This window comes from Falco cherrug, chromosome 3 (assembly GCF_023634085.1).
Source record: "Falco cherrug isolate bFalChe1 chromosome 3, bFalChe1.pri, whole genome shotgun sequence".
Classification (NCBI taxonomy): Eukaryota; Metazoa; Chordata; class Aves; order Falconiformes; family Falconidae; genus Falco; species Falco cherrug.
Window position 1 is genome coordinate 88,564,636 of NC_073699.1, and position 27,060 is coordinate 88,591,695.

Below are 27,060 nucleotides of genomic sequence, written 5' to 3' on the forward strand. Positions count from 1 at the left end.
AGACTGCTGATCTGGACAGTGCAAAGATAGGCTGTGTAAAGGAACAAAGATGATGAGACTTAAAACAAGAGCAGGGCAGTCAAGAAAGAGTTCACCCTTTTTACAGAATAACATTTGAATGTTTTTAAGTAAAGGGTATGTGAATTTTAGCAGGTTTAATAGTTTGAAGGAAGCTCTAGTACAGTCAGAGTTAGAAGAATGAAGTCAATGGAACACTCTGGCCAATCCTAAGCTGACAGACCATTTTTCCCTTTGTGCTTTTAACACAGTTTCAACAGAAACTGTTTTATTACATAGTTTGAGCACAAAAAATTTGGATCAGTGCCAGTGTTAAAACACCCTCAAAGTGAAAATACGCTCAAGGTGTCGAAACAAGCCAGTTAGAACTAGTCAAAGGGAAAAGCAAACACAACTCATGCTACCTCATAAAAAAGTAGATTTGAATATGAGCAACCATTCTGATTTACAAAAGGTAAAAGGTAGTTACACGTGAAGCCAGGCTGCCATGAGCCAGCTGTGGGTCATGCTTCCTCATAAGTAGTTCAGGTTGATACTGGGTGTGTAATCCTACTGCACATCACTCATCTCTGCTGCTGGCTGGTAAGTCAAAACTGATTCCCTAGCTGTATGTTTTCGAAGAAATTGCACTGTTAGGCTGTACAGAATTGGGGGTTGTTTCTTTTTTAACAGGTTTTGTTGGTTGCTTACACTGGAGAAAATTTTTTGTCTGTATTTCTCAGGTGTGTGTATGTGGGAGATCCTAATGCATGGGGTAAAGCCCTTCCAGGGAGTGAAGAACAATGATGTGATTGGGCGAATTGAGAACGGTGAGCGGCTCCCAATGCCTCCAAACTGCCCTCCTACCCTCTACAGCCTTATGACCAAGTGCTGGGCATACGACCCTAGTAGACGACCCAGGTTTACTGAACTTAAAGCACAACTCAGGTAGGGTTATACTTCTGAAAGGTCGTTTCCTTGTTCAGAAATACTTATTTTCGCTGTATCTTCTGTTACAGTATTATCTTTCTGTGGAAAATGCAAGACAGTGTATTAAGTTTTATCTTCAGAAGGCCAGGTTGTTGCTACTCTTTTGGAAATCTGGACCTTATCTGTTGGAGAAAATTAGACTAGGTAATAAATTCGAATAACTGGAAGTATGAATCACCTTTCTCTCCCAATAAAAACTCCATATTTTATTAGCAATTTGCAGTTTGCTTGTAATTTTAGCTATGTATGCTACAATCTTTGGGGAGGGGTGCAGAAAGAGCTTAGAGTGATTACCTAGTAAAGAATGCAGAGGACAGTTTTGGGGTAGAAATGTATCCTTTCTTAGATGAATGAACTATCAGGTGAATGCTGTTGAAAGTTATTTTTATAACATACGTAGCACACTAGTTGGCCTGAGCCTGCAATAAATGTGGCATTATTGACTAGAGATTCTTTTACCTGTTGTAAACCAGGATATAGACTACCTTATACATACCTTGGAATAAATTTGAGCACACACTTTTGATACCAGTTTAAATTCACACCCTAGTTTATTTTGCAGTAATTTATTCCAGTGTCCATATCTCTGTTTCACCAGCCATAAATGGGAGTGGTATTTAAACTTCGAAACGTCACTGGGATATTGTGCAGACACATCTGATATGTGTGACCAACTTTGAGATTTTATGAGTGGTTTTGAGAGATTTTGATCCATTTTGCCTAAGTCAATATAAGCTTTAAACGATATGTAGTTATTGTACATTGTAAATCCATTCTTGGATTTGTTGTAATTCGCTGCCAAATTATTCAGTTTTATCTTATGTCTTGTTTCAAAGTGTGCTTTATGGCATGTTTTGTTTTCATAATATCATTTTGTGCTGTCACTGGGTGTTCATGATACAAGATGATTCATAGGTAGCTAAAATAAGAGACAGATTTAATATAATTATGATGCTGTTTCAGAGGTGCAGTGTGGATAAGTTAGCTATCTTTTAAGTTTTTTGCTATTTCTTAACATTTCATATGGTTCCACCATCTGTTACTCTGGGAGCTGCAGTGTAGACTAATAATGACGTAGCTAGAGGAAGAACAGCTCTTCTCACAAGTAAGTTATCCTATTGACTGTGTGGAGTTAACCGCAAAGGAAGGAATCATAGGGCTGGGTAGAGATTGCAAGGAAAAAGATAGACACAGTTGTGTGATTTGCGTAATAGGTGGAAATTGGCCATGTGCTTGCTTTTTTTTTTTTTTTTTTTTTTGGCTCTGGAAGAATAGGATTCTTTTTAATTTGCTGTCAGATTGTACTGGTAACTTACAGGTGGCTGGCACAGAGGAAGATGAAGCCCTAAAAATGTGACTAGGAAGAGGGCTATGGTGTGTAAACCCAGGCAGGGCAGGGAGGGCGTCTCACCAGCAAGGGAAAAGGATGAGTAAATCCAGACTAAAAGTAATTGTTTTGTGGGTGGTGAAGTAAATGTGGGCTATACTCAGAAAAAGAGCAAAGGCAGCAAGAATTACAACAGCATGAGACAGGAGGGGGAAAGGGCAAAAAAAAAAGTGAAAGATCTGGTGGAAAGGTAGCACCATATAAAAAGGGTAGGCCAGTGCCCAAGAGCCTGCTTCTCCTCGGAAAAAAGGGTGAGAACCAACACTCATGACATGCAGCAGGGCAGATTGTCCTTGGTTACAAATTAAAGTGTTTCCTAGTGTGCGTGGGTAAGCTTTGAAACAGGTCACCCAGAAAGACTCAGGAATTTCCGTGCTGGCAGACTTTTGAACCTTGACTGGAAAAGGCTCTGAGCAACCAGACCTTGCTGTGCATGGAGTCCAGCTTTCCCAGGAGACTGGACTTGAGACCTCCAGGAGTCCCTTCCAACCTAAATGATTCTCTGATGCTAGATGAAAAATGCACCGAGGGAGGTGGGATTTTTGCTCCTTTATTCATGCTAGGAGATTTGATAGTTTAGAGGGCAGCCTCTCTCCTGGCGCCACAGCAGCCCTAAAAGCCAGTTTTTACTCTCTTCTCACAAAAGCAGTCTTCTGCCACACCAGGCTGGTGACCTTTGTCTCCTGGAAGTTAGGCAGCACAGTTGTCCTTAGGGCTTCTTTGCGCTGCTTGCAGACAGAGGCAGCCTCTTGCTGGAAAGGTTGCCAGTTCCCTTATGATGAGGCAATCTCAGGCAGCTAGAAAAGATTGTGTTTCAAAACTCAAATTCCCATGAACTTGCAAAAACAAGCCATTTCCCTGGTGGCCTTTTCTGTGTGGTGTTGCTGCTGCTCGTTCTGGATCCTGTCCAGGGTTGTCTTTTCAAGCTGAGAGCAGACTAGTTGTTTGCTTGAAGTCAATGATACAGTACCGCAACGTTCCTCTCTGTTTTAATGAGAAAAAGTCAATGGCTTTGGGGAAAAAAAATATCTTTTCTGCATCTGAAATAGCACTGATGGGAACATAAGCGTTTCATGTGTTCTCTGTTTATTATTTGATGTTTTTCCCATTTCCTGGTACATCTGCTTTGCACAAATTGTATGTAAAAGCGAGATTAAGTCTGGGTGTGAGGTGCTACCTTTCTACTCCTGCAGTTCTGTTACTGACTGGGCCAAAATTAGAATGTGGGATATTTTAATCAGGTTGCCTTGCTGACTTTGTGTAGAAGAGACTTTTAGTCTTGCATTATGTAGTAATTAATACAAAAGGGCCTTTGCAAAGTGAACCAATGTACCCAGATCATACAATATCACTTTTACAGCATTTCTCTTCAGAACAACTTCTAGCCACTTCCTGTAACCATACACTTACTATACTATAATTGCACACTCACTATAACCATACGCTATCTTATGCATGCACGTAATAAATTTAATTTATTCAGTGCTATGTTCCATATGCTGCAAGCCTGTATTGCTAAGATAGCCCCAGTGTACTCACAGGCTTTCATGTAAATCAGGTCCCAGGCTGCGCTTACAAGTTGTGGTGCCCTGAATGTCCTTTTGGTTGGTAATTCTGTTAAAACAGAGGGGGGTTTGCATTGGAGGTTAAGTTGGATTTTAATTTTGAGCTTTCAAATTAATGTAATTGAATGACATTTTCACAGCATCATTGAATGAATTCTGTTTAAAGCACCTAGCAGTAACCCTTTCTCCTAAAAATAGCAAAGTAATCAGCAGTTGTATCACTGCTGTGATAAGTGTCACTGGCCTTCTGTTGGTCACTGGTGAAGCAGCAGAGGTTTTAACAGAGTGGGTGACCCCAGTAGTATCCTAGCACTGCAGAGCATGTGAAGTACAGCTCTAAAAAGAATGGGGAAAAAATAAAAAGAAAGAAAGAAAAGACTGATTCATGCTTTTAAAGTCTGTTTTTGTTAGAACAGTGACATAATTAACTGATGAGAACTGGACTTGAGCATTTGATGTAGGTCCTAAAATGTTGCTTGTAAATAAAAGAAACAAAAGTGGTAAGAGTGGGGAGCAGTTTGAGTCCTCTCCTTTTGTGGCATCCTGCCAAAAAAATAGCTTATCACATACTTGAGATAGGTGATCAAGGCTGCAAAATGCTTCATTAGCCTTTTGCTCTTTGACAGTGACCATTAGGAATAATCTGTGATCCATATGAAAGTGCTTTTAAATTAGAGCAGTATGCAAAAATATGTTCATCAGCATCCAGCTTTGCATTTCTGCTGCCTGGAGACCACTGAGAGGAAAAAAAGGCTGCTTGATCGTGGTCAGCACTTATTGTAGGTTCCCATTCACCACGGCAGCAAACACTGCTATTGCTGTGCCTTTTGAAGTGTAAGGATACATTTTAGTATTTCAGATATTCGTACACTGAAGCTCCCAGTAAATGTTTCGTTTCCATTGTCACGGGCCAATTTCAGTAAATTTCAGTTAGTTTATCAATTTTGCAAACTGTTAATGGTCAAGATTTTTCATCAACTTAACCTAGCCAAGAAGATGAGTTAAGTTTGTCTGTACTACCTCAAGATTTGCTGGGGGAATCATATGAATAGAAATACTTCTCTGCTTGCTCCTCTGTGCTGCTAAAAATACATGCAGTTTGGGAAAATATGCCTAGATCTGACTTCCCTGACCTTCTGCAAATTCTAATAAAGTATTCAGAGTGCTTGAGCAGCTGCACTGGGAAAAGGTCAAAAATATCTCTTGGCATGCTTTTACTCTGTCTATGGATTGGTCTTCCCTTTGCAAAAACAAAGACGTTTCTGTGAGTCATTTATATTTTCTGTGTTTTTTCAAGTAATGCTTCTCTGAGGCATTTCTATTTTATATTCTCATTGGCAATACTCAAGGGCATCCAAGTACAAATTCCACTACAGCGATCGGGCTTTGACCAGGCTGCTGGGTTGCTGGGGAAAGGACCGCTGATGACCCAGGTGATGAAAGAGCAGAGTGGGGTGAATTAGAGTTCTAAGGCAAACATCTGAGCCTATGTTACAAAAAACAAGCCATTTCAGTAGAAATTCGTCATGTCCAGTGATATGATTTAAGTTAATGGTATTGTATTGAATACTGTGACACCACAGATAAAATGGCTTTGATGGCAAGGCAGATAGGTATTGGTGTTTCATTCCTTGTGGAAAAACAGGGCTGTGCTGTTCCAAATTATACGCATGGCCCCAAATTGTCAATAAGCCATCTCTAAATTTAGTCGGCTGCTTTTAGCCGACTCCTGTTCCATTCTTCTGCTCGGAGTAGAGCAACTACTGTATCAACAACTCTGTTAAAAAATCTGTATTTTATTCATGTAATGGCTGGATGGATTTCTTTTTGTCTTGATTTGTTGTGCTTTTTTAAAATTCAGAGGTATTTCTTGAAAGGTCATTATCATGGTTCATGGCTGCGGATGCATGTCAGCTGATTTTTCAGGCTATATAAAAATGCTCGCCGAATATCTGAAGTGTGACCTAGCTGTAAAGCTGTGCGCTTTTGCTAGTTTTTCATGGATTCAAGTAGGAAATAACCTCATTTTCCTTATTCTGAAAGAAGAGGGAGGTATAATAGAAAGATTTTCTCTTTTTACTTCCCTGCATTGGGCTGTAGCTGTGTTTCCATGGTAGTTGTATCAGGATGACTTTTGCAAATAACTTGACTGATTTTGTTTTCATTCCACATTCTTGTGTTACTTCAGTAATGATGGATGGAAATTGCAGCAATACTTACAAACTTGGTTTAGCTGCAGTGAGACGAGATGACTTCTCTGCTTTTTAGAAGTGGCATAGATTTTTTTGGTGGCTGAGTAAGGAAAAGCACAGCTCTCATCTCTAACCAAGCAGGAATTTATTCTTGAAATAAGCAACAAAGTTCCAAGATTAGAATAGATTGCTGTAGTTGATCTCATCCCCTGCATGAGTAATTCTGGGTGGCTATTTAGAAGACTGAACAGGAGATTATAAACTCAGAACCTAGCTTTGTTTCTGGAAACGGGAGTGATAAAGAAACTGGAATAGCTCCTTTACAGGATTATCTTTACACTGGGGATAGCAATATGTAAATGATCTGCCCTACTCACATCTCCAGACTATTCATGTAGCGTGCAGCTTCAACGACTTTGCAGCTCCCTATTTCAAAGCTTCATTCTGAGTATTTTTCAAATGGCAAATATCCAACATTAATAATCCACATAGCAGAACTGGGAGGAGGCTGCTGTGGGGGCAGCAGTATCACGTTGAACTTCAAACAGTCTCTTTAATAGTCAGAACAGTGGTAAGTAGCAAACTAGTTTTACTACTGTCTTGTACTTTGTTGAAAATATAGCCTTTTGACCTGAATGTTTAGAAGCTGAGTGAATACTGTCAGATATTTCTGTTTTGCTAAATTAGTTTGCTGAATGTGTTCCTGGTTAGGCTAAAATATAAGAGTTGAAGACTAGTCTTTAAAATGTTTGTTGACTGCTTTGTTTAAAAAAGAAAACAAATCCCAGTGATCTGAAGCTCTGTTGGGCTTCAGTAAAGAACATACTCAGTTTGTTTTGAACCTTTGCGGCAGTTCAGTGTAGTATTTTCTTGTGAACAGTAAGTTTTCATGCAAGTAAGCGCTTGATTTATTGTCTTTGAGGATTTCTCTCTGTAATTACACATCAAAAGGACTGTTAACATGCAAAAAAAAAATTGTGCAAGATCAGCCACAGCTTTCTAAAAACTTGGTGCTGCTTCTGTTGTTAAAAGCACGCTGGTAATCCTACAGAAGTATTTCTTCCCGATACTGATTTTCAGAAACCTAACCAATATACAATATAAGTAAAATAAGTTTGTGTTTCAGTGCTCAGTCACTTTGTTGAATAGTGTTCATTAGTCTGAAAAAGTGAGAGCTTTGGGGGGAGGTTTGTCAGACATTGAACTAGAGTTTTACTTAAATATAATGCATTTTTTTTAGTACAATACTGGAAGAAGAGAAGCTGCAGCAAGAAGAACGAATGAGAATGGAATCCAGGCGACAAGTCACTGTATCCTGGGACTCAGGAGGATCAGATGAAGCTCCTCCCAAGGTATCTAAGACTGCAAATTATGTGGGTTTAAAAAATAAATAAAACCCCTCTTTTTATTCCATTTTATTTCTTCAAAGCCTTCTTTGACGGGTTTGTTCAAACAGCGGCATTCTGGTCAAATTTATCATCATCCTGCTAATACTTGCCTGAAATGACCCAGCTATACTTGAACTGTTATTAGAACTGATACACGCTATAATAATGCACTAATGATTTCCTGTTTCTACTTGTTTAACTTGTAAAAGACTGCCATAGTTGCCACAAAATTGTATCCTGGCCTTTTCTTTTTTCTTCTCTTGTAGCACTCCTATGAAACATTAGCTAGTGAGTCCACCGACCAGCAAGAAGTTTATTTATAACACGTTAGTGAAAGGATAGAAATCAAATAATGGCATTTTCCTTATTCTAGACAAAAAAAATAGAGATTTGCTTCCAAGGACCTTATGTGATTTAATTTACACTTAAATTTCGTTTCATTACATGCCTGTCCCGTTTGGATGTCGCTGATGTGTTCTGCAGCTGTGGTATTCTGATCTCCCCAGTTGCTGAGCACTCTCTTCTCTCAGTAACTTGTTTGCTTCTCGTTGGAGTTATTTTGCACTTTGAAGGATCAAGCCTGTATTTTGAAGAATTTCATCTGCAGTCACCACTGTAATGTGGAATATTATCTGCATCCTGATCAGTTTGTGATGAATTCCTGTAGCTGTATATGCAAGCTCTGGTGCTGATAATGATTTCAGTAGTATTCGTGTGGCACCTTCTGCTGCACACATCCCCCAGCACTCATAGGAAGGCAACTTATTTTTATTCTGTTTTGTTTCCCCATACCCAGCTTGTTGCCTGATAGATTTCCAAGCTTGGTTCTGCGTTTTGATAGCTTTATGGCAACCAAGAAATATGGGCAGTGGAGTTGTTGCTTTCATTTCAGAGTTAAAACCAGCAAACAATCCATCAACCTGTTTAGCCATCTGAGATTAACTGGCAGGATTTGGTGTATATACAAGCAGAGAATATTCCGAGTTACAGAAGCAGACAAACTGCATAAACTGCAACAATATGCTACTTAATCATTACAATCTTGTTTGAAGAATTTGTTTAGTCTTGAAGTTTTGGAGTTAATTCAAACAGAATAAGTGCCTTTTACTAATGTAATGTATGAGCTACATAATATTAGAAATTATTATCGTTAGAGCATTGGGTGTGATGTATAAACTGAAACACTTGACAAAAGAGTTATTAAGATTAAATTCATTCTACCGCTGCGTATCTTTTTTGAGGGGGTCGGTATGTCCTCCCTGTATATGTGATGTAGTTCTTGGTTAGGTGTTTTTATACGGTATTTGTGTTTAAAATATTGATGTGCATACTAATGACATTTGAACAGATTGAATTTTGTAGAGATGAGATTTTACGTATCTCTTAGGTTATTATCTAATTCTTTAATAGTGACAGCTTGATTTTTTTTCTTCCAATAATTCATTATAAAAGTTTCAGGTCTTTATAGGTCTTAAATGCCATTTTATTTATAGCCTTAAACTCCTACACATTCTCAACTAATTCAATAATTCTCAAATAATCACCATTTGTACTAAGAAATTACTGGTCTCCCAAGTGATTTCCATTAGAAACCTAAGAAAATATCCTAGTACAGAATGATAAAGACATTTTTCATAAAATTCTGCAATCTCAAAGTAATGCCTTTAACTGCCAGGAGACTGAAAGAGCCCATTTGCAGAATCATGAGGTTTGGAGGTTTTTTTCCCTCTTTGGTTAATTTTTCTCCTTAAACACCCAACAGCACTGCTACTCATTAAAAAAAAACCCAACATATATATATACACACACACACTTCTGGAGCATTAATACCAAAATAACAGAACACTTATGCTTTGAAGATAAAAGTATGTTGTTCTAAGCAACATTTTCCAACATTACTTCTTTCAGTAGTGTGAAATTTCTATACCTGTTCTGGCAAAAGGGTGATTTGTTCAATGTGTGCAGAAAACCAGGCTCTTTTTCATGCAGTTTTTTAATAATAGTGCTGTCTGAAGTGCAGGTGACTTTTCTCATGTGTTCCTGTGATTATAATCTTGTTTGTTTACCTGTAAAGGATTGCCTTTCTCCTGAAGGAGTAAAGCAAGGTAGTCAGATAAAGACTCTTGATAGCTGTTCTTTAGCTGTCCTCTTTAACAGGAGCTAGTTCTGTCTTGTTTTTTCTTGGCTGGCAATGGCTGCAAAACCAAGCATGGACAATGAAGCGATCATGGAGTTCAGAATATGATCAAAGGCACCTTCCCTGTTGAGGCAGTTGCTTACACAGAAGTTAATTATCACAACTTTAGTCCTTGGAATAACACATGGAAATATTCATGCTAAACAAACCAGTTTGTTTTGCGTTCTGTCTGAAGCAAAAGAATTTGCTTTTGGGAATGGTCACAAAAGCAACAAATTAATACCAAAGCTTTATGTACTGCAGATTGTGAACTCAGACCCAATGCTATATTTGCACCTGGAAACATCACTTAAGAATTACGTTCTTAGCTGATGTCCTCTTTAAATGGCACAAAGCAGATCATTTAGTGCAAGCAATTAAATACACACAAAGAATTCACACAGCAAGTGTTATTTATGGGCATACCTAGCAAACAATTCAGCTGCATCCATTTCCAAGCAGAAATGGAGGAAAATTTAATTTTAGTTGTTTACAAAAAATGTTAGTCAGATTAGAGTATTTATTTCAGAGGAAGTTTTTTGAGCTTGCTTTTGTGATGCACCACCTGTAAATGTTTGTCTCAATGAAGAGTAATTTTTTGGTTTCAGTTTTCTGTTTCTAAAATCTCTAAAAATTCCTTTATATTTACAGCCCAGTAGACCTGGTTACCCCAGTCCGAGATCCAGTGAAGGGTTTTATCCGAGTCCACAGCATATGGTACAGCCAAATCATTATCAGGTATTACATTTAACACTGTGCATTTTGGGTTTATAACGCAGTTGCAGCTGGTGGAATTGATTCACATCTTGTGTGGTTTATTTTCATTCAGTTCTGTTAAATAGGTTTTGGGTTACATCAGAACAACCCCTGAACCGAGCCTGGTAGGTTTACTCCAGATGGCAAATAGTTTCATACCTGATACGGTGCTCAAATTCCTAAAACTGCAACAAAACACATCAGACATTGTCGTATTTATTGAAGGAATGTGGTGTTCCTATTAACAGTTGTGTTAAGCTACGAAATTAGTTGACTTTTAAAATGGCATTAACTGGTGGACTTTCCTTGGGCTTATTGATACTCTGCTCCCTGATGTTTCTCTGAAACATTATTATTTTCCCTTGGCTGATAGCCGCCTTCAGATCTACCGCTTCATATACTCACAAGTTTTGCTTTTCTTCCTAACACTCCTGAAGAAATTCAAAACAAAACTTTGTTATGAAAGTACTTCAAGCGTTCTTGGGTTTGTTGAAAGCTACAGCCATATACAGCAGTCTAGGTCGAGATTTTCTTTTCGTGGAGGGTGGGAGGTTTTCATTGTTTTCATCAGCACTTCAGACTCATTAAAGCTGCTTCGATTTTCCTGTGGAGAAGTTCTCAGGCCATGCGGCTAAGCACACTAATTACATCCTGTCACTCAAGACTTACGCTTGTAACATACACTAGGGGTACATTTTTATATGGCTCTGTAGGCAGTGTTTGCAGGCTCCTGTTAACTTTAGTACAAGCTCTGCATGTGTAGCCCTTACAAATATGTCAACAGATTCATTTCTGTTCACAAGAGGACTTTGATCTTCTTGACTGCAGAGGTTAAAACACTTTCTCATGCTGCTGTTTTAATAAGCATCCTCAAATACTTACAGTTATCCTCAAACAGTTATGATAGGCATCCTCAAAGACTGAAAAAAGAGGGTTTGTGTCATATTTTGGCTCAGCTTCCCCCTTCTGATGTTGCTGCCCCTCCTCCCTCCCAGTGACTGCTTGAACTTAGTAATTTCTGTGCTGTCATATTTGCTTCCTTGAGGAGGGCAGGGGGGAAGCGATTAATTATGGGGAAGCGTAGGTCTTATTCAATATAAAGTTTTTCTCCCCCCCCTCCCCAAAGGTGTCTGGCTACCCTGGTTCTCATGGGATACCAGCCATGGCAGGCAGCATTTATCCTGGGCAGGCTGCTCTCTTGGATCAAGCAGATTCCTGGAACCATCGGCCTCAGGAAATACCAGTGTGGCAGCCAAACATGGAGGTATTGTGAACTGACACATCTGTTGTTGCGCTCTTACAGTAAATACACTTTTGTATTATTTAGGTACATCTGGAGATTATTTTTGGAGAACTAAATGTTTCTCTGGTGGTTTTTAAATTGCCTTACTGCAGTGGGGTGGGAGTCATGACTGAATTCTGTTCTATTTGAAACAAATCATCCTGTGTGAGACTGGGCATAAAGTGTAATCTTTATGCAAATACTTGATGAGGTTATTGTTACTTATTATCTTAAGTGAGTCATAGCAAATATTCTGTGTTTGCTAAAAGAAGGCTTTACTGAAACTTACTGCTCTTAGTAGAGATGGGAACATTATTGTAAAAATCTATAGTATCCTTACTGTTTAAAAATGCCCCTTTGTTGGGAGATACCCAGTATAGCTAAAGTATCTGAGGCTTCCTCGGAACTTAGCCCGAACAGAAGATGAAATGGTCTACAGAACTGTTCTTCAGTTGTATTCCTGTTAGGTGCTTTTCAGCTTGCACAGAGCTGCTGCAAGGAACATCAAATTAATTCCCCCTTTAACCTTCCGGGTTTGTTTTTTTTCTGTTCTCCTCCAGTATTTTATACTTTTTGCATTCCATTTTACCCTCCCACAAAGATTCACTTTGTGCAGCTTCTTAGATCTGTTTCCTTTCTAACCAACGCTCTATTCCCTGTGTCTCTGATAAACATTTAAGTAATAACCATTAAATACAGGCAAGCAGATAGGTGTCCAAGTCTTCAATTTGCCTGTACTTTCTCTTGGTTGATCTGGCTCTATATTCTGCCATTGCTGCCATGCAGTTGTTCACACAGTACATACTTGAGGGTTGTAGTCCCAAGTAGTTCAACATCCCTGTAGATTATTGATTCTAGAAACAACTTAGTCTAACTATGTCATACTTGAAAAACGTGTTGGTGGAAACATATGAATGCTTTGCACGTCTTTGTAATAAGTTACAGCCAAAGTTCACAAAAGCTTGGGAAGTTGGTTGCCTAAAAACAATCTCAGTGAAGTTTGTAACCAAACTCCCCCTGGCTTTTTTAGAAATGTGGAATTTATACGCTACTTGTTAATGATTTCCAGACAGCATTGGGATACGGTATATGGAGTATTGTAAGCTTAAGACATGCATAAAGACTTGTTCAAAAATCCATTTAAAATGTCTTTTGTGACATGTTTTGCAAGCGTCAGATAAAACTGAAAAGCAGATTTGTTTTGAGTGAAAAACGTGTCGTGCAGCTTTTAACAACTGGATAGTTTACGTTATTGCGCAAGGCCAAGAAAACAAAATTTTTGTTTTTGTTGTCCAACTTAAATGAAGTGCAATATATGAAGTGACAACATTACTGAAAAACAGTCAGAATTTTTCAAATCTTTTTGGTTCCAGTGATTAGAAGCAAGGCAGATAAAATGTAGTTGGAAAGAGTTTCTTCTGATGGTCTGCTTCAGTTTATAAGGCGTTTAAGGAACCCTGCTTGACTGCTGTTGAGCGTTCGGGCTTTTTAAAATCTGTTCTACAATCCATAATTTCTTGCATCTGTTTATACAAATTCTAAGTTGTAAGATGGAATAAACTCACTCTGGTTTGTAGGATACAGGCACTTTGGACATACGAGGAATGGGCCAGGTTCTACCCACACATCTTATGGAGGAGAGGTTGATACGACAACAACAAGAGATGGAAGAAGATCAGCGCTGGCTTGAAAAAGAGGAACGGTTCCTGGTAAGACTTTGTTTCATAGTGCTTCTTTAATTCATTCTGACTTTTCTCTTTATTGCAGCTTGGTCACTTTTGTGAAAAGAGAGTATTTACTGAATACAGGAGTCACTACCAAAATGTAGGTTTGGAAGCAGTTTTTAAATGAAGTGTTCGGCTAGCAAGTCCTGTGTTTCAAATACCTTGAACAGCTGTGGTTTTTAGGGAATCTCTCATTTTATCCAGCTGAGTATTTATGTGTGGGAAGTTGAGGGTATAATTCTGTGTCAATCTCCAGATTGCCTGTTTGTTCTTAAGGAGATGGATCTGTGCATAATCTACCCCTAAAAAAGGGATAACCATCAGCCATCTAAGAACCTTGACTGTAGTAAGAGCTGTGAGCAGTCTTGCACTGGAGGAATAATGAGACATGTTAGTGGGAAGAAAATTTATGAGCAGGCTCTGCAAGGTGGGGAAGAAGCTCTGAATGTCACCAGGAGGAGGAGGAAATGCATTGGTCATGGGATCTTCTGTTGCGGTTTCTTTGCAGTGCCATGTTTTCTTGTTGTCAGTGCCACTGGTGTATGGCTTTTAGTTCAACACTGGCTTCCCAGTTGACAAAATTCAAGTTCTGCCTTAAAATTCTCCTACTTGAGACTGATGGCTGCAGATGCAGCAGAAGATGGTAGTGTAGCCTATTTCTCTATATAGGCTCATGCTGGGAAGCCCATGGGGGCATGAGCCTCTCTTGACAGGTAGATAATCACAGTGGTGTGGTATGGGTTGTGACAACATCAGTCGCATGTTTGGTCTTCAGTGTATTTAAAAGATTTTGTTTGGAAGCCTTTTATGTTGTACATAGTTAAAAAACATGCCTGTATAAATGCAGGTACCATAGGTTGTTGGCTGTGAAGACAACCAAGGTAGGATAAATCTCTACTGGCTCTTGAGAGCTACTGGTAGATGCCTCCATGTCCAGTACATGCTCTTGCCAAGATCCAGATTGTACCAGAGTTAAGATGTTACTTTGGATTAAAGGATGCTGGAGCTTGCTTTTGGCGGGTTTCCTTGTAAATGCACTTGGGAATTTGCGGTTCACCATTGGATGAGAGTAGAGAAACCACTGTACCCAGATTGCTTTGTCCAATTTATTACAAGCTGAAGAGAGGGAGGGGAAAGGAAAATTTCTTCCCTAATTCAGGCATGAGCTTTTCCAGTCTTCAGTGGAACCAGTCATTTTTGACTTTCACAGCCCCAGGAGGTCAAAAAGATCCCATTGTCCATTAAAACTTTCAAGATGGTCAAGAACTTTTTGAAGAATTAATATGCTTATGGAGAATGAGGCATTGTGATCTCAGGTGGCAGTAGATTGTGTGGGAACTTTCTGGAGAAAACTTTCTGACCTTCCTGAGCTTTCTGACTTTTTCTGCAGAATAGACGATAATTATTTGTAGTGTTTGTTGCTGTCTTTGGACTCAGCCTCTGGACCATTAGGATGTTTACTGTCCCCTGAATTGCTCTTTGAGGAGAGACTTGCTGATTGTTCTTTTGATCTGTAATACAGTCTTGGCATATGCTTGGAAAAGAATTACCATGTTTTCATTATGTGTTAGTTTTTATTGCGAGGAGACAGTCTATTGCCACCCCTACCCGAAGGACTGCTAGCACTTGTGAACTTGCGAGCAGCTATACAGCCCTATGCCAGAGCTGGATTTGGTTGATGTAAACCGTTAGAGGTTTAAAAAGGCAAAAAACAGAGAAAGAGTTTTGAGTGGAAGCAAGTATGAACTTAAATGGCCAAAATGAAGAATTAGAATCCATAAGAGACCTCAGTTTTTTCTTTCCGCACCAACATTTTTACTGTACAGGCTTTGGAATGCCTGTTACAGATTTATATTCTGTGCCCAAAGCTAAACAAGCTAATGATGGCCACAGAGGGTACATTTGAACCTGTGGCAGGATGTATGTCAGAGGAATCCTCAGTTTATAGATATGGGTGTGTCTTGGAACAAGTATGTGGTTTTCTGGATTTAGCCCTGAAGAAATCAAGATGGTTGAAGAGTGTGGGGAGTCACTCTTGGTGGCCTTGCAGATGAAGGAAATCCCCAATTCATACATGAGAGTCCAAACACTGGCCCAGTGTAGCAGCAAGCCATATATTACACACACACACACTCCTTGGCCCATGTCCTCTAGTAAGTGACTAGAGCCATTATTTCTCCTGGGAGAAGGGCCTTCTCTAATTTCCCTCCAGGTGATTTAGGGAGGAGAAGCAGCTTAATTCTCCAACTTAATTCTCCAAATGGATGTCATCTCTCGCTTGCTTTGAGACACCTTTCTGCACTAACCTTTATTTAGATTTCGATAAAATGTTTTGCTGAAGTCTGGCTCTTCCTTGCCTGCTGTAGGCAGGTTTCAGAAGAGTATTTTTCCTTTTAAGCACAGAGAACAATAGAGAGAGTAGAGCCAGATTTTAATTTTTAACTTCTGTAACCCAACAGCGTAGTGTTCTCAGTTTAAACTGGCTCCTTTCAAAAGCAGCTCTATTTACACAGTCTTTAGACTCCTACACTATATCTCGCTTTTGCTTCTGGGAACTGGACTCACAGGGGAACAACTGCAAATCATTTCATGTAACACGCTGCACTGAGAAGAAAAATCCTCAGTGAGGTTTCTGTTGGTACAATTCATCTTTCCCCAGAGTAACAGCAACTTGCTCATGACCTGAAATTTATTGCTGCTTCTACAGGGGAAAAATACAACTCAAAGCGTGTTAGTACACATATAAACAGCACTTACGCTGTGTTTGCTAGAAGAGACACCCCAGATGAAGAATTAAATTGCAATGGCATTGAAATGGAAATTTACCAGTCATCAGAGAGGTTGTTATCTGTGTAAGCAGTTTGCCTGAAACTGGTCCTTTGAGAACACGTGACTAGTCAATACTTGAAAGGAGACAGAAATTGTGTTTGCAAGCTGCAGCCTTAACAGAATCCAGAATTCTGAAATTCTGCTGTAAAAAGAGGCAACAAACGCATCTCCCTTCATGGGAAGCAACTGAATGAAAATAAATCTGTAGCATAAAACCCAAAAGGTAGAGAAGTGTTTAGTCTTGAATGGTACCAAATACAGTCATTGCGAGATGCGAAGAGAAGTGTGGGGGGGGTGATTTCAGGGGACATTTTTTTCCCAGGACTGACACTGCCTCGCACCTCCGCTAGAGTGGGGATGTTGCACACCAGTCTGGTAGCTTTAATGGGTACTGATTAAACTTACGGGCTTTCATGCTCTTTTGATAAAAGTGCTTCAGATATCAGCATCTCCAAGAAGGAAGACAGAAATATCTTAATTATTTTTGACGAGGCTGAAGCAAAGAGAAAGCATTACTGCACTTAAGGGTTGGTACAGGTAACTACAGAAGACAGTCTCTGTCCAGGGCATATGCAGGTGGAGGGGTGAAATGGCTGCAGTACAAACATATTATGTCAAACAAGTGGAAGTCTGTTTTGGCCTTCTCTGTGAGGAGTTTTTAGGTGATACAGTCTTGTGGACTTTTCATTTATAACCTATGAAGCTGGCTTCAGTCACATGGGCAGTATTACAACAAATTCATAAAGTTCTCATTCTGCACTTCCTGCTGAGTTGTTTTTGGATCATACGGGTATTTCCACCCAAAAAAAATAAAACTGATGAAGGTTATTCAAGATTTTATATGTACGTAGTGCATAGCATATAGAAGCCAAACAACCTCCATCCCCGAAAGCAGCACTCCACAATCGCAAATGGCCTCTCAACTGCTGATGTCTGCAGCTCACTGTAACCAAAAAGGTTTGGCCCCGTTACCCTGCAGTCTGGCATGTATGCTGCCTTTCCTTTACAGTATTTGTGCACACAGAAAATCAGCTCCTACGAATCAAATTACTCCATGAGGGCCACAGTAGATGTATGTTAATCTTCCAGCCCTGACTTCCTATGTGTAGAATTAATTTAAAAGCAAATCAATGAATTCATTGAGTTGAAATAATTTTAAAGGCCCCTCCCTGAGCACGCTTTTATTTGTAGGTTTTGACAAAAGTCTGGAACTGCCAAAAACTACACTGATATTTTTGGGGTTTAAATTGGTTTTAGGAGAAAGTATACCTTCTGTATTTTAATGCAGAGTTTGACTCACAAGGAGAATCGCCTGTAATCACAGACAGGAAACCAGTGGTGTAGTGATGCCATGAGAGAGCCTACTGAACTGGTAGCTAGCTAGTTTACTTTGCAGAAGTTGTGGGAAAGAAACTGTCATTTGTGTCTTTTCAAGGTGACCCTCTTAGTTCAGCAGTAAAGTGAAGTTACTGATCTTAATGCTGTAACTTCTGGCACTGCCTTTAACTGTCCCTGAACGTTTTGCAGAACGCTTTTCTTCTTTGGGGGCTGTTTAGTTACCTGCAGCCTCATTTATATTTACTTTCCCGTTTGAGCCATTCTTTGTGGCTGCGTTGATGTTATATGGCATTGGTTTTAATCCTATAAAGACATATATATGCATGCCTTTTCGTAACTCCTCAGCAGACAGAAGAGTGTTGTGTTAAGAAATTTATAGTCCTTTCCTGTGATTAACAGGTTAAGAAGAAATAACTTGCATAGTTCCCTTATCATGTTTGGGTTTGGGGTTTTTTTCTGAAATTCCCACATAGTTGTGGTTTTGTCCTATTTTGACACTGAGAACTGCAAATCAAATATAATTGATGTGAACTGTTGCTAAAATAAGATCTTAACTTTTAGCCTGAGAAAATCCCACCAAGGCATTACAATTTGGCATGGCCTGAGAATGCTGAGACTTAAACGTTCTTTTATTAGTGAGTAACCAGAAATACTGGGGAAAAAATGCATTATGTTCCAGTTTGTCAACATATGCATCCTGTCTGAAAAGTCCTCTTGACATTTCCAAAGATTTCAGATAGACTGTTTATTAGGAAAAAATTAATTTGCTTTTGAAAGATTCTGATTTTCTGCAGGATTTTAATGACATACATACGTTGTTAAATGTGTTAAATCTTAAATATGTGTCTAATGAATAGAATAGTAAGTAGAAAAGGCTTTGCTTAAACTTGCATTTTAGTTTAGTACAGTTGGCACTTTCACTGAAAAAATAAAATTTTAGAGCACTAACGTTTGTATGCTTCAGAAGTCGCACCATACTATGAGTATGAAACACATTTGATGATAATTTGTCATCATAGTCAATCACTGTTTAGGCTCAAGGCTTGGAAAATATACTCACAAGTTACAACTTTTTCAGATAAAGCTGAAACCCTAAATCTCTAATTTCCCAAGGGCTTCGTGTTCTGAAACAGTCGTACACTGCACAAGAGTGTTAAGGAGGGCCTTTGCAGGGATTCACTCTTATTCGTGATGTTCAACTTCAGAGCTTCGCAACCAAGTAGATGTCTTGAGGGTTTTCCCCCCTCCAGCTCATCTCCCTGGTGTGTCTATATCCTCAATACATTTATGTCCCAGCAACTGCCAGAAATGTTCTCCATAAAAACGCAGGCGTGCCGAGCACCTCAGCACCCACCACCCACGTTCCAGCCCCTTTAGCTGCCTTTCAGAAAGGATCGTTCCCCATCCAGCCAAGAAGCTCTCTGGTATGGCCAGTACCCTATATCAACCCTGGTGGAGGTATAGGGCTGTAGCAGGTACTGGAAAGATAGAATGGTGTGCTGTGGGGCTCTGAAATGGGGTGTAAACAACAGAATGGGTCAGTTTGGGTGTGAGGCTTATTTTTGACCTAGGGAATGTTGTATTAAACACACCTGAAAAATATCAGGATTAAAAATCCAGCAACGCATCGCAATGTAATGCCAACATGAGGGGCTAAAATCAAAGCTCTTACTGCTGTAGAAGCATGAGAATTGCTGGTAAATAATATTTAAAAATACAATGGGAGTTTAGTCATAACTCACTGTAAAATAGTTATCTTTTGGAATTTCCACAGCTACACAAATCAATAAATCAGAGTGTCATTCACTAAAACAGGAGTTAAGAGTTTATTAGAACACAGTCAAGTCACTAGAAATGCAATTTGGCCTCTTACTAGTTATTGGATGCAAAAGCATGTTTGGTATTTCTCTGTTGTTCCTTGTATTCCTAACTCTCCAAGTGTTGATGGGGCAGGAGGAGGAAAGTATTTGGAGAAGCTGAAAGAGCTTGCATTTATGCACCACTAAAGATTTTCAGTCCTTAAGTCTAAGATGTAAATATGCAGATCACTGAGATGCAGGTATGTTGTGTAGCTGTACATGCTTCTTGTGGACTCTTTACTTTGCCATTACCCATTGGCACTTGGTATCTTCGCTTTCAGGTCAGATTCTTGGAGATGCCTGGGCAGCACCACTGCCTTCCATGGCTTCACTTTGCAGGGGGTGGTCAACAGCACTCCGTATTTTTGTTGGCAATGTGTGAAGCAAGTGTTTGTCAAGTTAATAATGCTAATTTTAGTAAAATTTTATGTGTATTTACAGTCTTTCTGTGAAACGATTCTTAGGCTGTGGCTAGGTGGGTGTGTAATGTTTGTGTACCTGAAGTCTGCTCAGGTACTGCACATTTGCTGCGGGTCGTGGCTTGGGTAACTGAATTGTTGCTGTGATATGTATGAGGTTATAGAATTGGGCATGTAGAGGGTTTAGAGGCTGAAAGGGAGGACCTAGTTAGTAAAGACAAGGAGGGGAGGAGGTGGATATTATGTCTGTTAATTTTTTTCTTGCAAGACTAGAAAAAAATGTTATTTGGACTAGTGTGTATTTTTGTATTTCTGAATCATCTAAAATGCTAAATATTTCATTATCTTTGGAGTCTGGTTTAGGGTGCATTTCTAGATTAATAAATGGTTAAAAGTGCAAAAAGCATTAAAGACCTCTGTGATAAAATAGTATTTGACTATTTCCAAAGACTTTGGGCACTTCCCTGGCTAGAAACAAACATGAAATGAAGGCAAATTGTGAACATTAGTGTGGTTAGTCCTATGCTTAGATAAACAAGGATAGCTGTTTGCTTTAGCTTAAAAATGTAATGTGAATCATGGCTTACTTTAGATATCTAATGAAGTATCTAACATACCCATATCAAATAAGACTTCAATCAGAAAAAAAATCCTTCATCATAATAAAGGAAATAAACTGGAGATTGTCAATGGTAACTTTCGTCATAAACTTTGTCACAAATTCCTGAAGAAATATTGGGAAATTGCTTGTGTGTGTCTGCTTCAGTTCTTCATGTTTAAGATGGGGTTAAATATTTCCCTGTCTAGTATGATTTGTCTATTTTTAATCTGCAAGTTCTTTAAGGCAGTGACTGTCTCTGGCTGTGCTTCACTCAGTCTGCAGAAGACTGAATGAAAATCCAAAGTATAAGGTCTTCTGACAGATTACCAACATGAGTATTTTTAATAATACAAGATCAATATTAGTGTATCTTTGCAAGTTCTGTCTGCCCTTCTGGCATTTTTAAGGTCATTTAGCAGGTCACGCAAGTTGGAATTATTCTTTAGTGCTTCTGGAAAGAAAGAAGAAAAGGGATCCAGAGTAGCTTTAAAGAGAAAGTAGATATATTTATCCTCTGAAACTAACCCTACAATCAGTATTCACACACTTAAAATAGGAAATTTTCGTTCTTATGCTGTGTGTGTCTATTTTATGTGCATGTGTATGTATATATGTATACAGGCATATGAAGGAGGTTGTATTTACAGCGATGTAGACCATTTTCATTAACTCGTCATCCAGTCTCATAAGAGAGTGAATTGAAGAGTCAGATAAATCTTTTTTTTTTTTTACGTGCCAGAATTAGTGCACTAGAAAAGCATTTTCATTTTGCTGAACATGTGTCTTCAGATCAGTGTTAACATTTGTTCCACATCCAGTCTTTGTCTTTCTATGCAATTAATGTTATTCTCAAATAGTACCAGTAACATACCTGGATTTTCTGGGGAGGTGAGAAAAATAACTGGTTTCTCTGTGAAAAAAAAATTGTTGTAGTCTTATTTTTACATTTTAACGGCTGAGCCCCACCCAGGTTCCTATATCTTGCTTAAAACATATAAACCAGAAATTTGCTTGTTGGTGTTATTAGGAGAATAGTGCATCTGGATGTCTTTATTAGCTTTCTGTATCCAAATGCAGTGTTTAAGGAGCTCCAGTAATTGGCCCCATTTGCAGGCTTGGAGAGTGAGCCAAGTACATATAAGCCATCCTCCGGCAGGAAGCGGGAATTAATGTGCAGCATTTCGCATCCTGTGGTTGAAATTTTCTGTTGGGAAGCAAACTGTTTTAAAAAAAAAAAAAAACAACGCCCAACTTTTGCTGCCTTTTAAGAAAATCTAAATGCAGGTTTTCCAATGTTGTGTTAGGGAAATGGTACTATTGATATTTATAACAAACATTTTTACACATGTGCTGAGAATGGGTGGTTAAGAATCAGCCGAGAAGGCTGCCAAGAGTTTGAGTAGCTGCAGTTGCAGAAGCACGTAGTCGCAGCAGCGGGGGTGTATAGACTGGAATGAAATGACATCTGTATTTGTCAGTGTAAATTTTTAACAGGATTTTCCTGTCTTTAAGATGATTTTAAGCTAGGTTGCATGAATCGGTAAGCGGAGTATAGAATGAAATTTGTATTTTCTGTTTTAGAAGCCTGATGTGCGGCTCTCCAGAGGCAGCATCGACCGAGAGGATGGAGGTCTCCAGGGCCCAGTAAGTATGTGTGGGATCTTTTAATCTCCAAACTCTTTCTCCAGTTTCCTGGTAGAACATGTTGTACACTGTCTTGATTGTGGGAGATTATTTAAATTTTTTGCTAAACATTTCCACTGTTATTACATAGTTCTGCAACTTTCCAAGAGGCTCAGCTTCTGCGGGAACAGCAGCCGTGGCAAACTTGTTCATGCAGCATTTTGGCGGATTTGGGGTTTGTTGTTTTTTTTCCCTTGAAGCTGCTGTTGAAACAAATACTAAAATGTTTCCACAGTTGTGTTGCAATTATTTTTAAATGTTTGTGTGCTGTATAATTGGGCCTTTTATTTAAAATTGTGGAGAGGTTTCTGAAAGTTCTGTCAACAGGAAGCAGGGTTAAAACAGCTTTTGCAGTAGTTTAAATATCTGAAGGGTTTTCTTAAAAGGAATTTAAATGTTACTGTTTTATTACCCAGAAGTCTGCTTGGGGTAAATGATCTGCTATGAAACAAGTAGAATAAACCCCATAGTCATTCATTTATTGCTAGACAACAGCTGCAGCTGTGGTATTCTTTCTTACTGGCTTAACTCTCGTCTGTTTAACTAAAAATGTCTCTCCAATTGTTTAATTGCTGTTGGAATCTCTGAATCATACTGATTGAAAAGGGAGGTTAGGCTAGGGACTGTTAATGATAGAAACCTGATGCTTCATTTACTGTTTGTCCCCAGGGATCACCTTTAAAATAGTTAATATTTTAAATTTACTTTCCTAGTTCATTTGGGATGCAATTGTAAATTCCTGGATTGGCTTCCGTATTTCTTTACTACCTAAGAATTTAGGGACTCTTCCTGCCTTTGCAGCCAAAGTACAGTCATGAATGAGTATATTAATGACACACCACAGCATGGTGTCTAGAGACATTCGTGTCTGGAAGCTGCTAAGATCATCTTCCATGAAATTGGAGAAGACTATTCGTTATTGTTAGGTCTTTACTATTGTTGCATCTTTATATAAGAGCAAGTAAAGTATAGCTGCATTTTGTGCCACTCATGAAGCTGCTTTGAGATAACATGGAGATTTTTGAGTTACGTCAGAGGTTTGATTCAGGTGGCTGTCAGTGGCAGTGGGTTTAAAGTACAGCTTCTTGCAGCAGCTGGTTTCTCTGACTGCTCCTTGAGTTCAGCATGACTGCCTGGGGTTAGAATAAAAATGACAACACCCAGATCCCAATCTACTTGTAGGGGAAGTCCTTTCTTCCCAGAGGAGGTAGTACAATTTCACACCCCATTTGAAAGAGTGTGAAGAAAACACTTAGTGATCACTGGCAAAATTAATTCTAAAAGAGACTCTAATTCATAACTACAGTCCTAGTTCCAGAACTTGGTTTTGTGGTTTTATAGTTCTTACTATGTTCAGAACATAACTCTGAATGGCTTCATTTGCAGTGGGAAATGTCTGTGAGTCAATTTCTATTTCTCATGAAGATGAGAAATAAATAGGCAGTGGTCATTTTTAGGAGAACTAGGATTAAATAATTGCCCAGCATTACACGGAGATTTCTGTGACAATGGCGAGGACAGAAACCAGTTCACCAAGGTCATTTATGTCTTCCCCACACAGGCCTTTTTGTTTGATCGGTCATTGTGGTACTTGGGTTTAGAGCAGAAAGCACAGCAGCTCTGATTCCTGCTCAGAGCAGCAGCATCTGCACAGTTCAGGGACGCTGGGAGGAAGAAGGAGTTATACATGATCCTGTTCTTGGAGGTGGTGATACAAATGAAAAGTTACCACAAGCATTTTAGTGGTTCGTAACTGATGAGCACGTGGCTGTATAACTTAGTGCACATTCTTTTGACATATACTTCTGATAAACAATTTTTTTAGAATATCATCTATGAGACTTACAAGAACTGGATTTCTCTCTAATACATTTTTATGCAACCTTACTTTCTGAAAGCTGGGCTTCTTGCCACCATTTTCCATAGTAAACTGATAGAAATTAGCTTGAAGTACAGAGTTAGTATGGGAATTTTCAGTTCATGCAGTTAAAATTAGGTAAAGTTTTGAGCAGCTGAAAGCAGGCCTCATGAAGCGCTAGGCAACCTTAGCCATTGGAAACATTGTCAGATCTGCCTGTAGTTTTAAAACTAGTTTTTAAATTTCTAAAAATGCCAGGCTGAAACTTCAAATAAATGCTGAACTATAGTTGTGAGTATCCCTCCAGTGCAATAATGGAAAGATGAGCGAGTTGTCGAGGCATGAGCTTCTCGTTTCGGTTGAGGACCCTGTGCAGACTTGCTGCATGCTGTTGGGAAGGTTGCTCGGTATCCTCATAGTCATCTAGCACTGAAATGAGGTGGTGGTGGAGTTAGAAGCTAAGTTATAGTAAGTGCACTGCTGTTGTCCCTGTTACCTGGCTGTGTTCCTGAAAACAGAGAATGTGAGATGTTCAAGAACAGTTGCATAAAAGGTCAGAAAAGAAAGTCAATGTATTAACATTTTTAGGTGGTGATTTTATAATAGCATTGACTAAGAGTGTCATCCAGATGCTCCTTGAACTCTGCTGACAGGCTTGGTGCCGTGGCCACATTCCTGGGGAGCCTGATCCAGTGACCAACCAGCCTCTCGGTGAAGAACCTTTTCCTAATGTCCTGTCTAAACTTCCCTGATGCTGCTTCATTCCTTTTCCTTGTGTCCTGTTGCTGGTCACCAGAGAGAGATGATCAGCATCTCCTCCTCCACCACCCTCCTTATGGAAGTTGCAGACTGCGATGAGGTTACCCCTCAGCCTTCTCTTCTCCAAGCTGAACAAACCAAGTGACCTCAGCCACTCCTCACAAGTCTCGCCCCTGAGGCCTTTTACAATCTTGGTTGCCCTCCTCTGGACACACTCTGATAGTTTGATGTCCTCCTTCTACTGAGGCACCCAAAACTGCACATAGAACCCGAGATGAGACCACAGCAGTGCCATGTAGAGTGGGACAGTCACCTCCCTCCACCAGCTCACTATGCTGTGCTTGATGTGCCACAGGACACGGTTGGCCCTTTTGGCTACCAGGGAGACTGTTGACTCTTACTCAACTTGCCATAAACCTAAACCCCCAGAGCTCTTTCCATGGGGCTGCTCTCCAGCCTCTCGTCCCCCCCATTTCTGCATATAACCAGGATTACCCCATCCCAGGTGGAGAATCGGGCACTTGCTTTTGTTAAATTCCAATGGTTGGTAATTGCCCAGCTCTCTAGTCTATCCCAATCTGTCTGTAAGGCCTCTCCACCCTTGAGGGAGTCCACAGCTCCTCCTAATTCACTGTCTTCAGCTAACCTACTTAATGAACATTTGATTCCTGTGTCCAGATCATTTATAAAAACACTGAGGAGCACTGGCTCTGAAACTGAGCCCTGGGGAACCTCACTGGGGACTGGCCACCAGCGTGATGTAACTCGATTTACTAAACTCTTTGAGCCCAGTCTATCAACCAAGTGCTCACCCAATATATTACGGACATGTCTAGCTGTGTGCTGGATATTTGTCCAGAAGGACACTGAGGGACAGCATCAAAAGCATTGCTAAAGTCCAAAAACATATCTACTGGCTTCTCTTGGCCAACTAGATGGGTGACCTTGTCACAAAAGGAAATTAAGTTGGTTAAGCAAAGTGCTGTGTCAGGGATTGATTTTATATGTGTGTGGGGTGGCTGCCGTTGCTTGTCCCTGCCCAGGCCTCCTCAGCCGCTGTGGCGCAAGCTGTGGGCTTCTGGTGGGTCTTTGCTCCCCTGAGCTTCCCCCCGTTGAGGAAACCTCCCTGTGCACCATGCTGCAGCGCTCCACTGGAGCCACTCACCTCAGTGACTGAGGTTGACATGAAGGTTGTATAAATACAATTACCAATGACAGTCACTTCAATCTATTATTAACTATTTCCAGATAAATAAGCAAATTGACCCTGACTAAGAGCTTTGCAACAAAACCCAAAAGTAAACCAGCTTAGAAATCTGTTACCATTATGGAAACCATTCAACAGTGCAGAAATACCAGTCTTCTCAGTGTTGCACTGCCATTTCTTCTTCACCACCATGACTTCTACACTTTGATCTCTGAATACAGACTGAAAATTATTGGGAATATATGACCACGTTTGATTAATAATGAAGAATAAATTCTAATGTGGAAGCCAGGGCTGTTGTGAGCGATACAAAAGAAATGGAAATTCTTTTCTTACTCTATAAATAATATACCTGTTGTTAGGAGCTTAGCTAATGATGGTGAATAAGGATGTATTTTTAACTGTTGGGAAATGTGCTGAAAACTGGCTGCTCTTAATGTTTGAGATTGTGCTGCTAAAGGTTGTGAGCACTGTAATAACTAATCTAAATGCGTATTTTATTTTATAGGCTGGTAACCAGCACATATATCAGCCTGTGGGTAAACCAGGTAAGCAGTAAATACATATACTGTCATCTTGAATCCTTGATTACAAGTTGTCTAGCAGCAGTGGTGAACAAAGATCTATGCTAGTATTTTCTTACAAGGGGTGGATTCAGTTCCAGATAACTAGACCTAGATGTTTCAGTGCACTATGTGTTTAAATTCCACGTGTGGTCCCCAGAGATGTAGTCAGCAAAGCCAAGAAAGTGTTTCAGTCAACAGGCGGGAAGGGCCTAGAGGAAGCTGAGTCACTCTGTAGGACTTCACCGTGTGTGGAGTTCAGACATGTGAAACAAAAGTAGACACCTAAATTTAGGTTTCTCAATCTCAAAAGTGAATCACACCCAGGATTTCTGCCATGAAGTCCAATTTTCCCAGACATATGCAGCATGTGTGGCACTTTGCTGTGGTACAGAGCGGGGTGAGTACCTCTCAGGTCTGGGGTAGGTGTACTGAGATGAGTAGCAGTTGTCCCATGAAGGAATTTTCTAAGTATCTTACTAAAACA

The 27,060-nt window shown here is 39.7% G+C and overlaps 1 protein-coding gene across 10 annotated transcripts in view; it reads left to right on the forward strand.

Annotated features, from left to right (window-relative positions):
* The window catches only part of PTK2 (protein tyrosine kinase 2), a 223,860-nt gene that overhangs the window by 189,572 nt on the left and 7,228 nt on the right, over positions 1-27,060 (forward strand). For 9 of the 10 annotated variants that reach the window (XM_055703764.1, XM_055703765.1, XM_027809156.2 and 6 more), the window contains 7 exons: positions 741-945; positions 7,372-7,483; positions 10,347-10,433; positions 11,578-11,715; positions 13,311-13,442; positions 22,085-22,147; positions 26,519-26,558. In XM_055703764.1, coding sequence (XP_055559739.1) covers positions 741-945; positions 7,372-7,483; positions 10,347-10,433; positions 11,578-11,715; positions 13,311-13,442; positions 22,085-22,147; positions 26,519-26,558 — 777 coding nt within the window. The remainder of the gene's footprint in view (positions 1-740; positions 946-7,371; positions 7,484-10,346; positions 10,434-11,577; positions 11,716-13,310; positions 13,443-22,084; positions 22,148-26,518; positions 26,559-27,060) is intronic. The other variant, XM_055703767.1, reaches the window with a different exon arrangement.